Source organism: Aythya fuligula, chromosome 5 (assembly GCF_009819795.1).
Source record: "Aythya fuligula isolate bAytFul2 chromosome 5, bAytFul2.pri, whole genome shotgun sequence".
Taxonomy (NCBI): domain Eukaryota; kingdom Metazoa; phylum Chordata; class Aves; order Anseriformes; family Anatidae; genus Aythya; species Aythya fuligula.
In genome coordinates, this window is record NC_045563.1 from 6,460,091 (window position 1) to 6,482,484 (window position 22,394).

The 22,394-nt window shown below is 47.9% G+C and overlaps 1 protein-coding gene across 1 annotated transcript in view; it reads left to right on the forward strand.

Moving 5' to 3' along the window:
• The window catches only part of PRKCH (protein kinase C eta), a 112,556-nt gene that overhangs the window by 67,555 nt on the left and 22,607 nt on the right, over positions 1-22,394 (forward strand). Inside the window, exon 10 of the mRNA XM_032188539.1 lies at positions 576-730. Coding sequence (XP_032044430.1) covers positions 576-730 — 155 coding nt within the window. The remainder of the gene's footprint in view (positions 1-575; positions 731-22,394) is intronic.

The window sequence follows — 22,394 nt, forward strand, 5'->3', positions numbered from 1 at the left end:
AAATCTCTGTAAGACAACGCACATTCCCTAGAAATAGTGTCAGGATGCCCCAGAGACAGCGTTGTTGTTGCTCTTGTGCTGTCGTGGTGAAGCTGCAGTCTGGTTACGCACAGGGTATTAGGAAACGTTTCCCCCTGAAAGCTGCGATGTTTAGCAGGGAGTCAATGTCTTCTTTACAGCCTTCCCTTCTGACTGCTCAGCTCAGAGAGTGCTGCAGAAGGGGTATCACACGCTGCTGGATTTAGGCTGAGGACAGTTAAGCAAACCCTCCAGAAGCCAGTTAGTGATGAGCAGGCACCTACTGATATGCCCAACCCACATGTACACAGGAGATCATTCCTGGGGGCAAAAGTTTGGGAGGTGGAGGGAGCGCATGGCAGTGGGATATTATCAGATCTTCCTGGTATTGGCTTAATCTTTCCCGAAAAAATCAGGATTTTTTTTATTTTTTTTCCCCCCAACATCTCACGGGTACTTAATCTGTCTTTATTTGGGAGCTACTACTTAGCAAATGGTAAGCCTGACGGAGGATGTGATTAACGCTGTTCATATCTGTTGTGTTTGCGTGTGTGAAGGATCGCCTGTTCTTTGTGATGGAGTTCGTGAATGGCGGGGACTTGATGTTCCACATTCAGAAGTCGCGTCGCTTCGACGAAGATCGGGCCCGCTTCTATGCTGCCGAAATTATTTCAGCCCTTATGTTCCTCCATGAAAGAGGCATCATTTATCGGTGAGCTCTGCTTTCATTCATTCTCTTTGTCCGAACCCCACGGCTGGAGGTTTCTGCCTGAGTAAAGAGCTGTCACTTGCTGTCACCAGGACCAAGTTGCCAGCTGGGTGAGCAGCACCTCCACGTTCCCCCTGCACAATATCCGAGGTGCACCCGGCTTCCAGGAAGGAGTGAAACTTCTGGCTGCTCTCTTGTCTGCAGGGAGGGGTATTCCTATGACGTGTGCAGACACGTAGGAAACAACGCTTTCCTTCCGAGGCACGGGATGTTTGTGTTGGTGTCGGTTCCCATCGCTCTGTTACTTGGCTGCTCATCAGCCCAGCACTGCCCCTGCTCTGCCCTGCCAGGTGCCTGTGTTCAGCACAGGGCTGCCTGGCCGCAGGGTGTTCGCTGCTGAGCGACAGGAGCCTCCCCCGTGCTGCTCCGGGCCTGTGCTGCTGCTGTGGGACACGTATCAAAGTGATGATAAAGGGGCAGACATTCAGGGAAACCTTCCTAGATTTTCTGGGAGGTAAATACAAGCAGCTGTTGCCTTTGCTGCTCCGTGCCTTGTTATTTAAAGGCTAATCAGTGCTGGTTACGCCCAAGTGTGTTTGTTTCCCTGTATTAGCCATGCGACTATGCTTAAATCCTATTTATTCAATGTACCTATCCAATGCCATTCAGCTCAGTTATTGTCTTTTCGTTCCTGCCATGATCCTACAGCAGGAGGTTTTCCTTCCTATCCACGTCTGTATTTGGCATCTTTGTGTTTGCACCGGGGTCGGAGCACCATTACCCCAGATCTCAAGACTGTGCTCAGGAAATGTTTTCCCACACGTAGCTCCTTGCTTTTGTCTTTCCCCTGTGCCCAGGAGGGCAATTTGGTTATATTTTTTCCTTTCTGTGTTGCCAAACCAAGGCATGGACCAGCCAGCGTGGATCAGCCAGCCTGTCTGCCCTGGGGAGGCCTTCCTGAGCAAGATGACCGCTTGACCAGCACCTCCTGTGTAAGGCAGGGGCAGAGCCAGACCTGTTCTGGAGTGGCACAGGAGCCTAGAGCAAAGAGATGCCTGTTCTGAGACAGTCTAGTTAAAGAGAAAGGTTTCTTTCTGACACGCTTTGCATAATGCCCCTGGCATCCTCTTGCCCTGAACACTGGAAGGAGGAGCAGTCAGTTGTTTGATTTGGGTACTGCTACCTGGGCTCCGTCAGCAGAGCAGGCGTATTCGGGGATGGGCTGCCGTGGCCCTGCTCAGTCCTACTTGTGGCACTCAGCACAGCACAGGATAATGTCACCTCTGATTTCTGTGCTTGGTACAGTTGTACAGCAGCACCCGCAGCTGGGGCTGGGGTGGGAGCAGTTCCAGTGCCAGCCAGTCTCAAATGCCATTTGATTTTGGGCTTTGCACAGTTCAGCCCAGGTGATGCTGTTTAGCAGGGTGTTTTCCCCTATCAGATAAACCTGGGTTTTGATACACTGCAGACAGAACAGCTGAGGGCTAAGCTGGTGAAAGGGCCAGGGGTGGTGCAGAGGGCAATCTCTTATCTGATGGTGAGATTAATCAAGGAACTGCAACTTCTCCTTCTCTTCCTCGCTTGAGTTCCATAAGAAACAGATGGTCAGGTGAAGATAGAGAATATTAAATTATTTTTAAAGTATGAAATCATATGATATATGTGGCAGAGTAATATAGAGGAGTATCACCGTAATATTCTCCAGGTCCTGACAGTACGAATATTACCAGTGATGTATATCCCATACGTATTGAGCTTCTAAAGCACAGTGTTTGTCTGCACAGAATAGCAAATCTACTGATTCTACAGCTGGATTTCAGTCCGGTTCTTCCCTCGCGAATAATGCCAGCTGCTGAAGAGAGACCCTGCCAGATAATTACGCAAATGACATTATCCTCAAAATAGTGACATCCAGTAGTTATTGTCAATCATTCAACAGCAAAACTGTGCCTGCACATAATGTAATGCCACTTCGCTTCCAGCTTTTCCTGTACCCTTCAGCCTGCTGCCTGTCACAGGGCAGGAGTAATCGATCCCTCTGGGGCTTGGCACTCTTCAAGCGCTGCTGTAATCCGTGATGGAAACTGGAGGAGTAATTGAAAAGCTGCTTGGACAACTGCATGGGCTTTGATCTTGGTAGGAGACTGGTTGAGCCATGGAGTCAGGTCAGTTCAGCTGCAGTGGGTAGATGTAGCCAGTGAGGGTTTTGTTCATGTTTATTTTATTTATTTCTTTATTTTAATCGCCAGGGAGACTCCATTCTGGAAAAGTCTGAGGGAAGAGAGCTGCTGGTTGTAGCTGTATTAAGCTGAGGTTGCTTATGCTGGGTCACAGACACCAGGCTTTGCAGAGGTGTGTGAAAGTGGGCAGATGGGAAGGAAATACTGGCAAGGGAATCATTGCATTCGTGTAAGAGGGTTGATGATTTTATTGTCAGAATCTGAGGTGCTTTCATAGGAAGCTGGGAGGAGTGGGGAGAGACACCATGAAAAACCTGACCAGAAAGCGTTTTGCCCGGAGCTCTTCTGGATTCCCGGGGTCAGAGGAGTAAGTCAGTAGCCTAGAAATACCCTGTGTCATCTGTTTTTCTTCTGGGCTGGCCTTTCATATAACAATCCTGTATATCCCTACCCCCCACCCCTCCAAGATTAAGCAATTCAGGAGACAGCCTGCATTTACCAACACAATGACTGTTCTCCTGGTACGTCACGCTTTTGCAACACGTACTGCCAAAAGCTGGGTCTTCTCTCCTTTGAAAAGGCAGAGAAGCTTGGGAGAGATCACTCAAAGTTCATCAAGAAGGAGCTGAAATGTGTCACTTCGGGCTGTGGTGGCAATGCTGGTAACAAGGAACATGGGGTGTTTGCCGAGTCCTCCAGCCACATGTTCCCAATTTGAAATATCTATAGCACTGTATTTCTGTATTTTTGCCACTGTGAGTCTATGCCTATGGAATGGGGCTCCTTGGGCAGGTGATGTTGGTTGGATGTGGCTGTCTAACATCTCAGTCAGTCCTGGTGCTGGACTGGTGCTCTTACAGGCTGATTTGATTTTCATGATGCCATTGATGTAATTCTCAGTGGTCACTCTTCACTTCAGTGAAAGTCTGCTGTTTGTTCCTAAGCCTTGCCCAGAAAAGAAGTCCTATAAATGTGTGTGTGCATATTTGTGTTTGGTTTTATTTTTTAGTGAGTTTTTAGTTTCACGGTGTTTTGGGTGTGTTTTTTTTTTTCTTTCTTCTCATTTCCAGCACTGCAAAAGAGAGATGGCTTTCTGGCCTTAACAAGGAAACATTTCTGGCTTGCCCTAAGCTGAGGTTTAGCTGTCATCTCAGCAGTGCCTATTTATAGTTGCTTCCTGAAAAAAAAACGTTGACAAGTATAGTGTGGTTCCACATCCTATCATAGAAGGAACAAAGCTAGAATGAAAGCAGACATGAAAATGAGCTTTTCAACATACCAAATCACAGCATACTCTACACCCCTAACCACAGAAGGGTAGGACAAGGACATACTTAGGATCAGCTCATGAGGTACGCTGCCAGGAAAAGGTTAGGTGATAATCAAAGCTATTGTAGATAAAATCTTTGCTCGCAGGGCACTCTTCTTGCACGGCTTCTTTCATTAAGGATGCTTCTGAAGGAAAACAGCACGCTGGGCCCTACTGCAGGTTGGTAGGTTTGTTTGTGATTTTTATGTAAAGCCTCCATGACCTATTTTTCTTCAGGCAGCTCTTCCCGACTTTCACTTTTCAGTTGAGCAGTTCCCAGGCTGTGGGAAGCATATTTTGGCTTCTGTGCATGCCAGGAACAAAACAAAACAGCATTCACAGCTGAGCAGTGTGAGACTGCACAGTGGCTTACACGGAGCAAATGAGCTGGTCCACTCGCAGTCTCTAAAAACAAAGAGATGGTAAATAATTATGAGGCTTTATAATTTTCCTTCCAGGTAGCAGGATGTAAGGATGGCTGATCTGCCCTACTGCCCTCCAGTCCAAACCTTGTGGAGGGTGGTGTACAGCTTTGGTGGTGGCTCTGTCCACTTGCCAAGGTCACCTAGAAGGTGTCCCTGAATCACACCTGCATACTGATAATATAAATTATAATATATAAATAAAATATAAATGTTTTCTTAAACTGGGTTGTCTTGAGGGAGGGGGTAAGGGGTAGGGGTTTGCCCTGCAGACATTTTAGATGTCAGAAAGGTAGCAGCCTTTTGCAGCAACGTAGAACAGTCAACCCAACCTGCTGGCATGGTCTTGGTTTTTATGGTGAACTTTCTGCCTCTGCAAGTGTACCTTCTTGGGAAGATGAAGGGTGATGAAACAGCTGCTTTTTGGAATGTCTCCACTGCCCACGGAAGTGACAGAGGACATGGGGATGTACCCGAACTAGCCTTGGGTCAGCAGTTACCTGGGAGCAGAAGCAGTGTCACACGTGCGCATCAGGGCTGGTTTTGCCAGGGGTTGGATAGCAAAATTGTGTGGCCCAGCTCACCTCTCAGCACAGCACAACGACAGGTAAATCTTTAAGGGTACAGGCAGCGTGGCTGGTTAAAAGCCAGAAGCACTAAAAGGCTGGGCTAGAAAGCTTGGGAAAGGACTGCTTTTTTGGATGAAAACCCCATTTTAATTCTGAGGGCTCATGCTAGTTAGCTGATTCCATTGCCATTATGACTGGTTTCTGTTGCGGGTGGCCTGTCTAGAGATCCTTGGGGTCTGCTTCTGCTCTGTCACCTCTGAGCGTGGGATGGCATGCGTGGAGTCCCTGTGCTCCGGTGTGGCACCAGGCGCTGAGATAAAGGCAGCAAAGCATTAAGTAGGTCCACTGACTTGACTGTGTTTAATAGCACGCACGGTCCCTTTGGAAGGCAAAAGGTAATTATGCAGTTACCCAAATAAAGTGGTCTTGGAGCTGAACGCTAGCTCTCGGGGAAAGTATGATAGGCTCGTTAATGGCAAGTGTTTACTTTCTCGTGTGTTATCTGCAAGCATCGCCTTCCTGTGTGCGGTGCTCTTTACAACAGGGAAAAGCTCCTTCTCCTCTGAGATCTGCAGAGATTGCTGGATGCCGGCCAGGTGTCTGAAATCATCACCTTCCTTAGCGCAGGAGGCCCGTCAGGTCTGCAGCTGTATGTCTCATGGCTGCTGGCTTTTATAGGCAATGAGGTGTTTTTTTTTTTTGCAACAGGTTAATTCACTGCCAATTCAAACAGCGAGCCTGTGACATTTGGAGGAAGGTTTACATAAGCCTTTTAAGGAGACCAGTTTTGCTGGAAAGGCTCTTATTAACTGAAACAACACTAAAGTTTCTTTCAGCAAAATCAATTAAAAATTACATGCTGAAAACAGAAGCTGGATGCCTTTCCTAATTACACAGAGCCATTGCTAACAGAGCAGCTCTTATTAGCGTGCTGTTTGCTTTTTCCATGGGTCGAGACATTGTAGACATAGGATCCCTCATGTTCTCTCCCTGATTCTTTTTTTTGTGACCGGTGATTTTGTTTATTCTCATCTCACGTTGCCCTTTTTCACATCTGGAGGCAGATCTGGTTTCCCCTGAAGCCAGGAGGTTTTCCCCAGGGACGGAACTTGGCAGCTGGGCTGGGGCTGCCGCTGATAGCAGCAAGGCAAAGCGGTGGGCTGGGGGTTCCTGCTGCTTTGCCTAGCTGCTGGGCAGAGCTTTGCTTTCGTAGCAAGTCAAGGTAAATCTTTGTTGCAGGAGGTATTTTAAAGCTGGGTAACTCTTCTGAATACTATCGGGTGAATATGCTACGTTAGATGCACCTGGAGGTAGTCTTTGCTGTGTTTGCTGCCTCCATCCTCCCCACCCTGGTTTGGGATAACCTCAGCTGTGGGATCTGGTCCCTGCTGCTTTGAGACCTCGATGGGATCCTGGGTTTGGTGCTTTCCCGAATCGGGGCCAGGAGGACTGGAGTAGATACATGGAAGCAGGACCAAAAAAAAACAACAGGGGAGGGAGAGAGTTGGATCTGCATGAGAGTAGCAGAAAGAATGAAATATAAGCTGATTTTATGGTGAACAAGTGAAGCAAATCGGCTAAAAGCTGCAAATTGGCACAGAGCAGCATACCAGCAGCCCAGTCCCTACAGCAACTGCTTAGTGTAGAAGAGAAAATTTCATGCTGGAGTCCCTGGAAGTGCTTCATTCAGCTTTAGAGAATATAAAGGAATGTCTCTCAGGGTGGGGAGCGTGGTAATGTCTGCAGCTATCTTATGTGAGAGTCAACAGCTCTGTAGGTTGATTTGTGCTTATCGGGGGTACCTCCCCGATGTAATTTCTCACTAAACTGTGGCTGTTGCATGCTTGCGAGCTGAGCTCTCGAATGCAGTGTTTAAAGTGTTGTTTCTCTGCACTTGATCAAATGGAAAGGGCAGAGACAAAAACTAGCCTTTCACGTTTCCATGTCATGTTTAATCAGTCACCGTGCCGGACGGTTCAGTCCTGATTTACAGTTATGCTTACGAAGAGCAGTCCTGTTTTGAGATCCACATATCAGATCTCTGTGCCCCATTGACTCCACTGTATATAGTCTGTGAACTTTAATGCAACTTTCCACATGACTAAGGGCTGCTGAATAGCCTACAGAACTTTTTGGCTCTGCTAGTGTCTACTTTTCCTTTATGCTTATTTAAAGGGATTGATTTGAAACCTGCAAGCCCTGCACATGATGAGTTTGTATAAATCATTAAAAACAGAGCTCCAAGGGGCCTCAAGAGTTTGTCTGGTTCATCCAGCTGCCTCGGGGCTGGATAACCTCTGCCTAAATGCCTGGCCCTGGTACTTCTACTCTTGTTCTCCTTTGGTGTAGTTTTACTTTTGTGTGTAATAACTTCATGCTTTGCTCTTACAGACATGGACTCTCACTTACCGAGTGCTTGATACGAGAGCTTGGTGCTTCTTGGTAACTCTGGTACCAGCAAAAATGAGCAATATTGCTCATCTGTGGCAGGGATAAGCAATTAGACATGAATTGCATTTCGATATTTTTGGTGACTACTGCATCCTTATGAAGGCATTTCACAATTAGAAAGCTTACAGATACAATATAATCGCTGTGCGTAATGATTACAGCTGAGTTCTTAAATGAAGAAGCCCAGAATTAGACTAAATTTTTTGGGACCCAGAGTACTTGGGAATATTTAGGTTTGAACTTCTGAAAATAAGAAATGATTTTATCTACAAATACTGCTTTTCTTGCTTTCTCTATTCCTGTCTGAAGGAGTGAAGGGCATGAGAGAGAGAAAAAGTAAAAATGAAAATATTTTAATTTTAAGAAGTCATGTAAGATTTATTTTTAAAAACTGCCATGAAATATTATTACAACCTTTTTTTGTATCCAGAACTGCTCACCTAACTTTTCATTTGTTCTCTGATACCAAAGGCACTCAGGCTAATAATTTTAAGCACCCAATTTTGAAATTTCATGCTCTGAGATCTCCAGAACTGCCCAGCATTAATCCAGTCATTTTGTTGATCTTTGCACCCACCTGCATCCCAGGAATAACATTGAATCGAGGAAGCTTTCAGCGTTAATGTCAGAGAATATGACCCATGAGTTAGCATTCGGGAGGCTGATATTTATAGCTGAGGAAAAGGTCCCTGTCAACCTTAATAAATGTTCTGTACAATGTTTGTAAAACAAAGATTATGCCGATGAAATGCTGTTGCATCTGCTCCCTCTGACTTGCTGAAATGGAAGATTTCTTGCAACATGACATGTTGCAGTGGGTGAAGCTGCGAGAGATGTTAGAGTGACAATGAGCAAATCGGTGTTGTTGACATACTTGGCCTGCAGCAACTGCCATCGCTTTCCAGGCAGAATTTGACTTATTCTCAGTCGATGACAAGATCAGCTGCTGACGTTTCCTTGGTCAGTAATCCCAGTGCCTGGATTTTGTGCTTTGTGCCGGTGAGCATGTAGATGCACCGTTTTTATGCAAATGGGCATTTTGTAAAGTCACCCAGCAGCTTTTATTATCAGTGGAGCAATTGAATCATCTTGCCTTTAGATTCTAGTTCAAAGTCATCAGCTGTCTGTAATGAGTGCATAAATAAAATAGAAATAATTACGGTAGAAAATTTCATCATTATATTGTAGCACTGCAGTAATTGCTGTCAGTTTTGCATTCTGAACTTCTGTGGAAGAAAATCCTAATTTTTTTACTTTTATTCCAGAAAAAAAAAAAAGGAATTAAAATTTCCAGCTGTGCAGTAAGTCTGCAAACTGGAAACTCCAGGTGCTGAGCAGCTCTGCTTCCTTAGCAGTGTTTATCCATCACTGTGGCCTGAGCTTCCCTAAGCCCCTCAGGAAGCAGCAGCAGGCAGTATCACTGCGTGGTGGTTGTTGGATGGAGTTGGCAGCCTGGCCTTGCTGTGGAACAAGGAGCTCATCTCATGTCTGTGGTGCCCTGGGTAGGACAGTGAACACAGTTTTGCTTCTGCCCTCTTCATGCCAGCTGTAGCTAGCTGCTGGCACAGGCCGGGATGCAAATTGCAAAGCTTGTTCCCATGGAGCAAGGGGAAAGCATTGCTCATCATTTGGCCTCTGAGTCATAACACCTTTGCTGTTAATGGGATTGAGATCCTCCCGTTTATGAGGCTGTGCCTAAAGGCACAATTTAGTCTCAGAATTGTATTACCCAATTATTATTCCACTAAAGCTAGTGGAGATATTCCAGCTGACAACAATGGGAACAGGAGCAAGCCTTCAAGTCTCAACTCTATCCATACATACTGTATACAAAGCGTGATACATTCATAACCGCAGAGATACTCCACGCTCTGAACTGATTTCTTCTGATTCAATTAAAGTTTCAGAAGCGTGATTTATTATTAACATCTCGAGCAGCTTTCGCAAATCTCTCGGCAGCACAGGAATAGTGGAGAAGTGCTCCTGAATTGAGAAGATTACTTCCAGCTAGGAGAGTTTATTTTCTAGCTAGATCTCAAATCCAGGAGTCCTGTCATGCCAAAGTTCATTGAATTGGGATGTGAATGTTAGCATCTGAACCAGCAGAGCAGTGAGGGAACGTGGGTCACTGCGAGGTGCCCCAGCTCCTGGATCCGTGCCGTTTTGGGGCAGGCAGCTTCGTGGTGCCTTGTTGAAGTGTGTTGTGGCTTCGTGTGTTGTGGAGGACACCGAAGGGGGCTGGAAGAGAGGGTGGGTGGGAAAGCAGGGACAGCAGCACGGGGAAATTGTCATGTGTAAAGGTGAAAGAGGTGGTGAGAAGCTGTTCCTTCAAACTTCATCATCTTCCAGACAAGGCCGGGTGTGATGGCGCTGTGCAGCCGCAGCACATTTCAGCGGGCAGGCTCTGCGGGACACGTGGCGGAGGCTGAGCCAGTGCGTGGCATTTAGCAAGCGGGCTTCAGGTTTTCTCCTCCCCTCTCTGGATCTGGTTACGTTCCTTTTGACATTTACCTGAGTAGGAAAACGGAATAAGCACCGAGCGAGGTCCTGTATCCTCGTTGACTTGTGCCTAAAAGCTGAATGGTTGTGCTTTGTATTTCAGTTTGGCAGTATCTCAGGAATTCTTACACAGTTATCAGTGTTGTGGGGATTTTAACACAATCACATCAACTTAGTTTAGCCTTTGCCATTGTCTGCATGTTCTCTTAATTTTTTCCTCTTGCTGTATAACCATGCTCCCTCACTGGAGCTTGCCATTTCAGTATTTCTTGTATCAGCAGTTCAAAGCCCGGTGCCCAGGCAGCAGCACTGCAGCCAGCCTTTCTGCATTCAGCCTCTGCTGTGCGACGGGAGCACAGATCTTGGCAGTGGGCTACTGCTTCCTGCAGCTCTGCCCAGCCTCAACACAAACGAGGAAGCCAAGGAGTTGCTGTGCCTCTGGCCAGCTGGCCGTGCTCCCAAGCAGGCAGCCCACCCGCCGTGGAGGTCGGAGCTCTGCCCGGCTGCTCTGTCCCAATTTCAGCAACCTGGGGCATGGAGCAAGGGCTGCTCCTGCTGCTTCTGCTCCATGGGGACTCATTGGGGCCAGGGAGGAGCCCACAGGAGGGCTGCAGCAGCTCTCCATCTCCCTTGTTTGAGGGACAAATCGATCACGCAGACGGAGCCAGCAGTGGATAGCTTTACAGCCTGTGGCCCAGCTCTCCTTTGTGTCCTTCCTTCCACACCATGCTCCGAAGGGCCCAAAGTGGAGCAGCTGATGTTGGGTCAAGGCAGCCTCACACCTCGAGCTGCAGGGTTAAAGGCAGGGCTGTGGTGGCCGACTGCTGGCAGCCGGTCTGCTGGTGGCAGGGCTGGGACCTGATCAGTGTTACTCGCAGCTGATCTCACCAGTTCTTCAGGATCCCTGGAAAAGGCCTTTATAGCACCATATTTGCTAAATAGATGGCTTTTAGCTGTGAACGAGCCACTTGAAACGCATTTTCCTGTCAGTTCTCAGGAAGGCGATGCCTACCTGTGCTTCTCGATGGAAATCGTGATGGTTTGGAGAGGAGCCAGAGCAAAGTGAGGCTGGCTTTTGAACCTCGGAAGGCACAAAATATCTGCAGTTTGAGTGGGCAAAAGTCTGATTCATGGCTGGAAAGTCTCAGCGTTTTTTCCCCTTGCACTCTTTTAATCTAGCGAAATTGCTCAGCTCGCTGATAGCCCAAATTGGTGACTAACCTGACAGCGATAGCCCCAGAGAGAAGAGAGAGATTTTGTGCGATATAAATAATGGAAAACGGTCTTCAGGCCTGCCCTAATTACAGCACCACAGCCTTCCCACTCACAGCAGCCTTCGGGGTGCTTCAGGATGGATGGCGTCCCCCAGGCTGCTGGGCAGTCGGGTGAAGCTCCTGCTGGAGCTTTTTGGGGCTGCTTCCCAGCACCAGCTGGTGGCACCTCTAAAGTGACCTGATCCCCACAGGTCAGGAGGCAAGACAACAAATTTCAACTATTTCCGTGAACCAGTAAGCTGACGTTGGACGTGGGATGTGTGAAACATGGGGGTGTCACAGGACAGCTTCTGGAGGCCTCGCTGGTACCTCTGCACCTGAGCAAAATGCAGCGTGGGTTAGTCAGGTACCTCCATTTTCTGTCATGAACAGGTTAATTGAAGTCATTCTTTGACTGACAGAGCTTCTCCTGCTCTCTCCACATTCTTATAACCAGGCTCGTGGTGAAATTTTCCCTCTGGTGAAGTTCCTGCTGTGGCCTGGGGTGGTTCCAGCCAGTCTGTTGCTGGTGGGATGCACCCAGCTAGGAGATATTTGTCCCTTGGTCAGGTTGCTTTATGGATGTGAGCACATCGTCCCTGCAGGCTCCCAGTCCCCAGTTCCCTGAAGCCAACACCAGGTAGCAGGGATTTATGTAGTGGCTGGCATAACACAGGCATTGCTCACTTTTAGCCTTTTTTTTTGGCCTACAACAGTAGGGCCGCTCACAGGATCGGCCAAGTGAGCGGCTGTGGCCCAGGTGCTGTTACATAAGGAAGAACTTCAACGTTGATTACGTGCCTTGGCTCTAGCATTAATTCTGTCACTCTGGGCACCAGATGTGGTCTCAGAAGTTTCAGCGTGGCTGCTGCAAACAAAAATAAAACAAAACGAAAACCCCACACTTTATTTTGCAGGCATTGGGTTTAGTGCCTTCTGCTGGAGCATCCCCTCTTTTGGGACATTTTCCCTTCGTTTCCCTGCTGCTGAGAGGGGACAGCAGGCTTTTCCAATGGAAAAGGAAAACTTAAATGTTTTGCTTCGCTCTCAGCCACCTTCCTCTGATGGTCCAGAGGAGGGATGGCCAGGCAAATAGGACACACAGTAGGCTGTAGAGGCTGTCCGTGGCAGAAGCGTGTGCTGAGCAAGAAGAGAGGTTTGTGTAGATCATGTTCCCACCCTAATAGCTTTCCCCCCCCCCATCCTCGTGCAACTGAAGTCATTAATGCTCGTTAAGCCAGGATGGAAACAAACCCAAACAACAACAGTCTACAGAATAATTTGGTCTCTCCAGACGGTTGTTTTTTTTTTACTCCAGTGAAGCAATTAGTCTCCTGTCGTCCCCTTTTTAGCCAGGCTGCAAACAATGGGCTGGACAATAGCGATTCCCCTGGCAGGGCAGCCACCCGATCCGCCTCAGTTTATGGGAAAGGTGAGCCGCCTTTCCTCACCTCTGTTTCCTTGCTGTCTGTTGGGAGGGATCCCTGGAGAAATTCCTCACCTCTCCGGCTGCCTCCGAAAGCCCTATTTTTGCGCAGCCCCTCCTGGTGAGTCACAGCCCTGGGTATAGGTCGGTGGCTTTTCCTCTCAGCCCACTGCAGGGTTAACCCTTCTGTGGTTCATCTGCGTACATAAGCCAGCCCACTCGCCGGCTGATGATGTGGATTGTGGGTGCTGGAAAATCGTGAAGTAATCTGTGGTTTGTACCAATGACAAGCCAACAGAGCACTCGCGCGGCGGAGTGGGGGAGATTTTTCCAGTCTTGCTCATCTGTGTGGTACTTGATTCTAGGAACAGCTCACCCCAAGCGATGGGACAGCGCTGCGGAGTAGGAGAAGTCGTGAGATGATTAAATGCTTGGGAATTCGGCAAAAAGCAGGGCATGTGATGGAGAGCACAGGGGCCAGCTGAGGTCCTCTGGCAGCACCACGAGTCACGGCACAGCTTTGCCAGGGCGATCTGGGAAGTCTCTTGGTTCCCCTACCTGCTTGTGACATGAGTAAAGTGAAATGCTGTCCTCTGCCCACGCTGAGGGCTGCTGCTGGGCCATGCTCTTGCTGCTGGGGTTGGTTGCAGCACATGGAGAGGCGCTGGATGCCCACGCTGTTGCTGCACCGTTACCAGCCCAGCACCCCAAAATCACCGACAGGACAGAGCAGGGAAGGACAGGTTTGGGTAGGAAGGTAGCACAGCCATGCTGCTGGAGAAGAGGGCAGAGAAAAGTGGCTTACACCACCGTGAAGAGGAACCTAGCTGTCCTTAGCTTATAAAAATCAACCCTGCTGCTACCTCAGCAGCTGGCAGTGCTACACCTCAACGTGCTCCTTCAAAGATGTGGGAAGAGGCTGAGCCCGAATCCATGTTCTGCCTCGTTTCTGCACATGGAGTAACAGCCACAGGTTTGCTAGTCAGGTGCCAGAAGAAGCTCCAGCTGCCCAGGGCGATCGAGGGCAACGAGGAGCTCTGCTGGGCTGGCTGCTGGTTTTAACAGCAAGCCACCACGTGCTTGAGCAACGCGCCACTGGTGCTGGAGCTTGGTGGCTGTGGCCATCGGGCTGTGGAGCACTTCGCCTTGAGGTAGAAGGAGGAGATGGAGAAGTGCTCAGAGAAGAAAGCTGTCCAGCCTCATCTTTGGATGTGCAGCAGAAAGGTTTTGCCCGGTCCCCGATGCAGGCTGCCAGTGGCGCCAGGAGTGAGTGCAAGCGTTCGGTCAGGGGGCAGAGCACCAAATGCACAAGGGCTGAGCTCCAGGCAGCAGGGATGGCTGTGGAGACAGGGATGTGTGTGGAAATGCAGAGATTCAAAACAAGGAATAATAATTAAAAAAAAAAAAAATGGCATGGGCTGAGGAGGAAGCAAGCTGGGGTTGCATTCGTATCGCTGTGGTGCTTCTCAAGTCACTGCAGGGACAATGCGGGGTGGGAAGTGAAAGTAGGCATGCGTTTAAAAGCTGATTCCCAACGCGCAGGGATGTAATCTTGATGTGAAAGTAGCTGCTGGGTCATGGTGTGGTTGCTTTCCTGGTGTGGTCTAGCACGAAGTAGGCTGCAGCGCCATCCCCGCCATCCCCACCCAGCTCTCTGCTCTCGCCACCCTACCAAGGAATCGTTTCTCATGCAAAATCATGACGAGGTTTGCAAACCATTTGTAAAGCGCTGTGAAGTCAGCCTGAGAACAGAAATGAGAACAGATAAACCACGTGTGTGTAGTGTCCCCAAAGTGCAGAGAGGACACAGGTCACCTATTGCTCCATGTCTGCCTAGCCCGTGTAGACCAGTGCCAGGAACTCATCAGGTTTAATGTATCTTTTGTGGTTGACGCATTTCAGCATGGAAAAATTAAAATAATTCCCTTTTTGGACTTTTCTCTTGGGTCAGTAGAGAGTTCTGCTTCCCCTGAGCTTCTGTGGTTTTCCATTAGTCCTCAATCAATTATTTATTGGTGGAGAGAAGATCTGAAAACAGCAGCCCCATCTGAGAGCAGTGGCACTTGACTGAGTAGATGTGTCTGGTGTACTTGGTGACTGAAACCACTGGGATTGTCAATAACATTAAGAATCGCTTTCCTGCCACAAAATAAAAATATACCCTTGGAGGTGGGGTGTGCCAAGCTTTGGTGAGGACGTGAGCTAAAAAGCAACACACTGCAGATGTCACCTGGGTGTTTGTACCTTTAGCAAGCACAGGCAAAGGGTTCTTTGAGAAACATCGTGCCTTCAGGTTGGCTGACTTTGGTATTGCGATAGAAAATGTGTGTTGTTGTGCAGTTCTGTCCTGTATAAACATGGGATGTGTAGATACAGTATCATTAATTCTAAGGACTTTTGATTTGGTGTGGTGTCATCACAACTCTCAGCAAAGATTTCTCTGTTTCACCTGTTGCTTCTTGTCTCCACAGATTAAAAATAAGTTCAGTGAGGATTCGCGGTGTCTTCTTCCAGTAGAAAGGGATTTATAATCAAAAAGCACAAGCATATAGCAAAGGCTAGTGCGAAGAAGAGGGACCTGACAGTTTCAGATCTTCCCCAATGAAAACAGTAAAACCTGAAAAAGACCTGAAAAAGGGTGAGTTAGGAGGAGTTGTCACAGGTACCTTCCAGTAAGCAGGGTGTCCTGGTCCTGGCAAGAAGAGTGAGGACACAGAGTCAGGGTGTGAACTGGCTCTGAATCAGCCCACTGAAAGGCACATGGGCAACATCCCCAAATTTCCAACATAGCTGGAGCTCGCTGCCCGCCGAAGTTACTCATTATTCTCATTCCTGTCCTGAAAGTGTCCCTTGTGCTTCCTTTATGCAAGCCTCCCAGTCTCCTTCCTGGAGTTGGTACTCTGTGTGTTGGGTTATGAAAGGAGAGGGGCACTGAGACAGGGCTTATTTTTCACTTTCTGATTCATTTGTTTCGCGTTACGGGAACGGGGAGTTGGCAGCCTTCTCTGCTCGGTAACCGTGTCAGCTGAGCATTGCCTCCTGCTCAAAGTTCCTTCTGCTTTTCCTGCAATCGGGCAGCAAGCTAAGGCACCTCATTTGGAAACTTAAATGGCCTTGCCAGCTGGTGAGTCAAATTTCGGAGGGGCTGAACTGCCTTGGGAAAGCTCCCCTGTCCCTGCGCAAACTGGAGAGGGAGCCCCGACCGAAGAGACTCGTGGGCAAAGGAACTGATGCAAAGCACTACGAGACAGGCCAGCATCGTGTATGGGTGGCTTTGGGTCTGGTTGCTGCTAGTATGGCATTTGGGGTGGCACATGAGATGCAATCTGTCCCTCCCATCCTGGTGCAAAGCTGGGAGGAGTCCCCAGAAGTGGGAGCGGGATTGCAGGGAGCCCGGCATGCCCGGCCAGGAGCTGCACCCGGCTCTGCCCTGCTTATCCGGGATCCTTGGGCTTTGCAGAGCCTGGAGTGAATCACCTGTAATGAGGGAACAGCAGCAGGAATCCACATGAAATGAGAACCTAAATCTTGGGATAATGACCCATTTGCTAGGCTCTTGCAAATTCTTCTTCCGTCTGATTTCACTGCTGCTATTTAAGCGATTGTTGTGGCGAGAAGCTGAGAGATCAGAGCAGTCAGGAAAGCACTTAGTGTGCCCACAGGTTTGTCGGAGTCTTAGAAAAAAAGAACCACTGATATCAGGGACAGTCTCGGTTCTTACAATACAACAAACATCTCAGGACAGCATCTCCTAGGAAGTATGTTTAAAATTTGTTCCAGCGGGGGCTAGGTGGTACCCCCTCTGGCGCACCCCATGCATTTTATGCCCACAACGTGTCTCTAGCACTGACACTGCTCTTCCATCGTGTGCATAAAAATTTCGTGGGGATGGTGAGATTTTCAAAACCATCCATTCTGGCCCAGAAAAATGATTCTTTGAAAGTTAATAGTGTATTTGGCAGTGGGAATCTGGAGACCAGAGCAAAGTGGTTTTAAGAAATCCCATTGAAAATACAGAATACTTTTGCCTTCAACATTGTTCAGTCAATTATAGAAAGGAGATTAGTGCCCATAGCTTTAGCTTTATAAATCTGGATCTGTAATTCAGAGCCTTAATAAGGTTAAGTAATTTTTTTTTCCTCCTAAAGGCTTTATCCAAAATCGACCGAACCTGACAGGATATCTGCTGATTTCCCTGGATTCAGGATGAGGGTCATAGTGGAGTGAATCTTAGCCATTCATATGAATATGGAGAAGTCTGACTAGACTTACAGGTTCAGTTCAGGAGTGTCTTCTTCCCCACAAAGCCCTGCTGGCATTACAAATACTCGTACAGGTTTGTTTGCTGCCCGAGCTGTTGCCAGAGGCAGTCTGCACACATGATCATGATGGATGGTGCCACTTCTTTTTTTTTTTTTTTTTTTTTTCTTTTGGTATTTCCTTGAGTGAAACGTCCCTCCTCAGAGGCTGAGTGTAGGGAAGGTAAATTTCACGAGCAGCTGTGAGATTAGCAGGGAGAGCTCAGGAGAGTCGCTTTGGTTTGAGCCACCGTCTAATTCCCCCGGGGCAGGCTTAGTGGCAGACGGTGGTGAAATGGGGACGTGTGGCAGTGCTGCTGGGAAGAGGAGCCTCTTGAGCAACGTGGTCCTGCTCTGATCCTGCTGGGACAGGGCCTCAGAGCTGCTCTAGGGTGGGTTGTGGGCCGCTGGTGATGGTTGATCTTGTTGTAACTCTTCCACTCAATCTTGAAGCACTGAAACCACATTGTACCATGGGCACGAGCCCAATTTCTGTTTAATTTCTGTATCAGGCTTTGAATCGATGTTGCTCTATTTTTGTCAAGGTGACATAACAGGCTTATGCTTTTTAATCTCTCTTGGCACCGTCCGTCATAAGTCCACATCTTATTCTTGTTCGTGCATTCGGGTCCCAGGCCTGTTGTACACCTCCTCTGAAGACCTCGAGCAAAGGGACTCACAGAAAGAAGGGTTGTGTTTGGGATTTTTTTTTTTCCCCTCTTTTTTTGGCAAGGATAAAATAGCAGCTCTGTTGGGAGCAACTCAGCAAATGATGGTTTCTGGGCCAGCAAATTCCAGCGTTGCTGCCCAGTGGGACCGAGGAGTCTATCACAGGACTAGGCAGTCAGCCTGGCAGCTCATCCGGGGAGGGTGTGCGCGGCGTGCATACCAAGGCTGGACACGAAGCCTTTTTCTGCCCACCCCTCTCCTTCCCGCACCAACTGGGAGGACGTTTGCTCCGGGATTCTGGGAAATAGCTCGAGTGTAACTCCTTTTTCCTGACAAGAATACCACATAAAAGCGCGGCGAATAATGCGCGTATTGTATATATGTACATATTGGAAAAAAAAAAAAAAGAAGTATGCGCACACATGTGGACATATAAATATCTATGGATTGCGCCATCTTTGGGATTACTCCAACGTAGCAATCTCCAGCGCGTCTGTGTTTCAGCAGTAATGACCCTGGCTCTCTGCTGCCCCATTTCACAAGAATGTCCTGCTGTCCTTGTAACGCTGCCTGTGCAGACTGTCATTAGCTCTCTGCCAGCTGCTGTGGAGAAGGGGAAGCTCTCAGAGGTGGGCCTGACCCTAGAAGGACTCGGGGTACCTGTGGGGTCCCCCCGGATCTGTGCCCCTCGGGTTCGGACCCACCAAGGTGATGGGAGCTCTGTGATTACCCAGTGTGGTGCGCTGAGGCTTTTTGTAGTCGGTGCCTGTGTGCTTTAGCACTCTAATTTAGCTGGGGGATGAATCACACCCGTTCATCTCAATAGCAATGAAATCATGTCAGTAATTGTGGTAGCTTCCACAGACACTTTGCTGAAGTGCCCGGAGGGAGGGGAGGTGGGACTGCTGATGCTTCAAACCATCGGAGAGGCCCCGGATCCTGAGCTGTGCCAGCTGCTCTGCCCTAAGAGAAACCAACCCCATGGGCACGAGCACCAGCCCTGCAAGGGACCTGCCAAGGGGAGCAGCTCACGAAGGGACCCTGCCAGCAGGAAAGGGTCAGGCGGAGAGGGAGCCTGGAGCACCAGTCCCATCCCATCTCTGCCAAACCCCACATGGCGCTGCCCTAACCTGGGCAGGTGGCTTGCAGGAACTTGCCCTTATGCTCGGAGGGCTGCTTGACTTTGAGATTAAAACATAATAATAGAGCGCTCCTGGCTGCAGGTGCTTGCCAGTCGGGGTTTAGGCTGCAGCCCAAGCGGCTGAGCAAGAAGGCGTTTTGAAGCTTAATCAGGCTTCTTCTCCTGGGGAGTGCATGGGGCTGATACAGAGCCTTTGGACACGCTGCTGGGCACAGGTACAGGGGGCTGGCAGGATCTCCTTGTCTTCTCCAAGCTCAAACACCCACCTTGCCCTTCAGAAGGGCCCTTGGTTGTGCTTTGGCTTGAGTTTTCAGAGGTCAGCCACACGTCCTGGCTTTGTAAAATCCCCAGGAATGGTGCTGGGCTCCTGGCTGGAGAAACGCTCAGGTGCTGAGCTGCCTGTGGGATCGACCTTCCCCAGGGGCCGCTGCTCCCTCCTGGCCGCACAAAGCCTGCAGCAAGGACGAGAGGCTGTTAGCTGTTACGTGGCCTAGCAGGGAGTGATAATTTTCAGAGTTTTGCTCACTTATCCCGCTTACACTGGGTCTGAGTGCTACTCTTGTGTCATTATGTCATATTTCTGCTTTTACTTTGTTTCTGAGAAATGCAGAAGTTCAGTTTGGAGCCGCTGCAGCTATATTTAAGGCCACTAAATGGCTGAGTGTGGTCAGCTTTTGAAAATAACTTCTGGTCGTTTGGACAGCAGAGAAGGGCACCTTGCTCTATTTCATTCCTACTTTCTGCTAATTATGAACTTATTTAAATATACCGGGAGAGATCTTCCCTTCATTGGTGCCCCATGCCATCGCACTGCAGGTTGAGGTACGCCTGCTGTGGTCAGGCTGTCTGTGTGCACGCCGACAGTCTGAAAGAGTTTGCCACTGCAAGTCAGAAGCTGGTTGGAAAGCAGATGGAACATTTTCTGTAGCCACAAGAACGTTTTTTTTTCGAGAAAACTAGAAGTTGAATTTACATTTTGCAATCTCTGAGCTGTATTCTGGTTTACCCTGTGCAGTACCTGGAAGGATGAAGCATGCAGTTCTGCCATCCTCTTCCTCATTTAATTGTAAAGCTGAAGCTGGGAGAGATCAGGATTGAATCCCCCAGGGGTCTGAGGGACTGTTTTGTGAAGCTGTGGGTGCATAAAGTAAGGCTTACTGTATCAGCACAGCAGCCCCAAGTATTGCTGTGTATTACTGGCTGCACACTGGTTAGATGTTGTATGGTACCTTCAGGGCTTCCTTCGGTTCTGTGCTTTCTGTAAGCACAATGAGATTCTTGGAGCTTATGGTGATTTTCCCCTTTAAAGAACCACAGGAGCTGAATTGGAACAAGCCTCCAAGGCTGAAAGGGAGCAAAAGCTCTTCCTTTTTTTCAGCAACAAACCTCAGGCTTTCAAGCTGTCTTCCCAAGTTCAGTGCAGCCTGATCTTTTTCTGATCTCTGCTTTGTGGCTTCCTTTTTCAAAGGCTGGTAACCTGGTTTTTCATTTGTGATTTCAGTATTTCTCCCTACCCTACAGATGTGGCAGCAGCTAAACAAATACCAGCAGCTCAGAGTAGGTTTTTATGTCTTAGCTCTGGTAGAATGTATTGCAAGTATCCTTAGCCAGTATTTTCTACTGCCTGCTGACACTCAGCTATACCAGTGCTTAGGACATTTGCTTAACTCTTCTTTGATGAATTTCTGGTTATACATATGAATTTGTGGTTATAGAAATTAATTTGACCATAAAAATAAATAATGCCTGGTTATTATTAGAAGAATGGGGGAGATGTGAACCATCTGATGTGAAGGAAATTTTAAGCATCAGCGAGTTCTGTAAAACCTAAGATGCATGGGATTGGAAATTAATTTCCAAAATTCCTTAAATCCCTTCCCAGCCTTAGTTCCCAAACTGGTATAAGATCTTGGAAACAAAATTTGGAGACTCCTATTGCAAAACCAGTAGGAATGGCATTGTGAAACAATTATTTTCTTTGAGTTTGGCTGCTGAGCCCCCAAAATTTACTATAGGAAGGAAGGAAGAAAGAAAAGGAGGGGAGGACGAAATGTCCACGGCATTTGGAGCAGGGCCTCCATCTTGGACATTCTTCCTCTTAGTTAAGTGTCTTAACAACTGTGCTACTCTGTGAGCTAAATGTCTTTCTTTCTCCTCTGCTGAAGTTGTTTCATTTTACAAAAAATAATTACGATTTCACTAGAGCAGCAGGAGTTGGAAACGTGTATTGCTCTGGCTTCCAGAGCCGGCAGTGGAAACACATTTTTCTCCATCATGATGGAGACTTCAGTATTTCTACGAAGTAAAATGACTTCAACAGAAGAGATGGAGAAAAAACAAAATCTAGTCCCTGCTTGCGGAAAGGGTTTGAATGCACATTTGCTCACTCCAAAGGTGTTTCCAAAGGAGTCTCTACATGGTCTTGCATGCTGAAGGATAAAAAATCAAAATGTTCACATTCCGAAATGCCAAAAATAAATCATTTGGCTAATTCCATGTTTAGGTATTCTATTTTTAATTGTATATGGACAATATAAATACATGTATGTATGCATATTTTCATATTTGACTGCAGCATCATCCCAGTTGCAGCTGCATTTGTGGCTAGCTGCTGCTGCTCTGTATCTGCATCTTTTGTGACTGAAGTATTTGCCTTGAGATGGGATCACCGAGCTTTTACAGGCTTTAATCTGGGCTTTGGGATTACCAAACCTGGAAGAACCTTGACATGAGCAATTCAAACTGGAAGCCATTTTCTGCTGCCCCCACTCCTGCAGAAAAGATCCCATTGCAAAGCAGGGTGGTGAAGCCAAAAGAGGGGAAAAAATACAAAGCTTCATCCTTTATAACATATTTCTATGTCATAAGTGAGTTGATCTGAGCAGAGCAAGTGGCAGGTACTTGTATAACACCTATTCACTGGCAAAACTCTCTGGTGCAGGGGAATCGTATTTGACGTGCTTCAGAAAGGAGTGGATCATCTGCAATTGTAATTTCATTTTTTTTACGAATGTCAGACTCAAGTGGCAGACGTATGAAGAACACCTCTTCCAGCGAGTGACGCTGAGGCAGCTCGTTTTGTCATTTCTTCTGGGTCTAGAATAAAATGATGCCGTTAAGCCGATGTGCCGTAACTGCGTGTGAGGACAAAGCTGCCTTTCTGAGTTGGGATGAAGTCTGTTTTCCAAGGGAAGTTTGCCAGCAACAGGCTTAAGGCAGAGTCTCATCAGGACCTTAGAAATGCAGCCCTCAGAAAACCTTTCTGCTCTTATTGCTTCATCGAGCTGCTAAAAATATTGAATGGAAAATGCAAGTATTAAGGAAATGAGGTAGATCTGGGCTTTGTGAGCTGGACGGCTTCCAGTTTCATCAGCTTCCCGGAATCCTTGCTGCTCGACTGAAGAGCTCCTTGTAAATCTTAGAAACCTGTCAGTGTTTTTCCTCTCATGT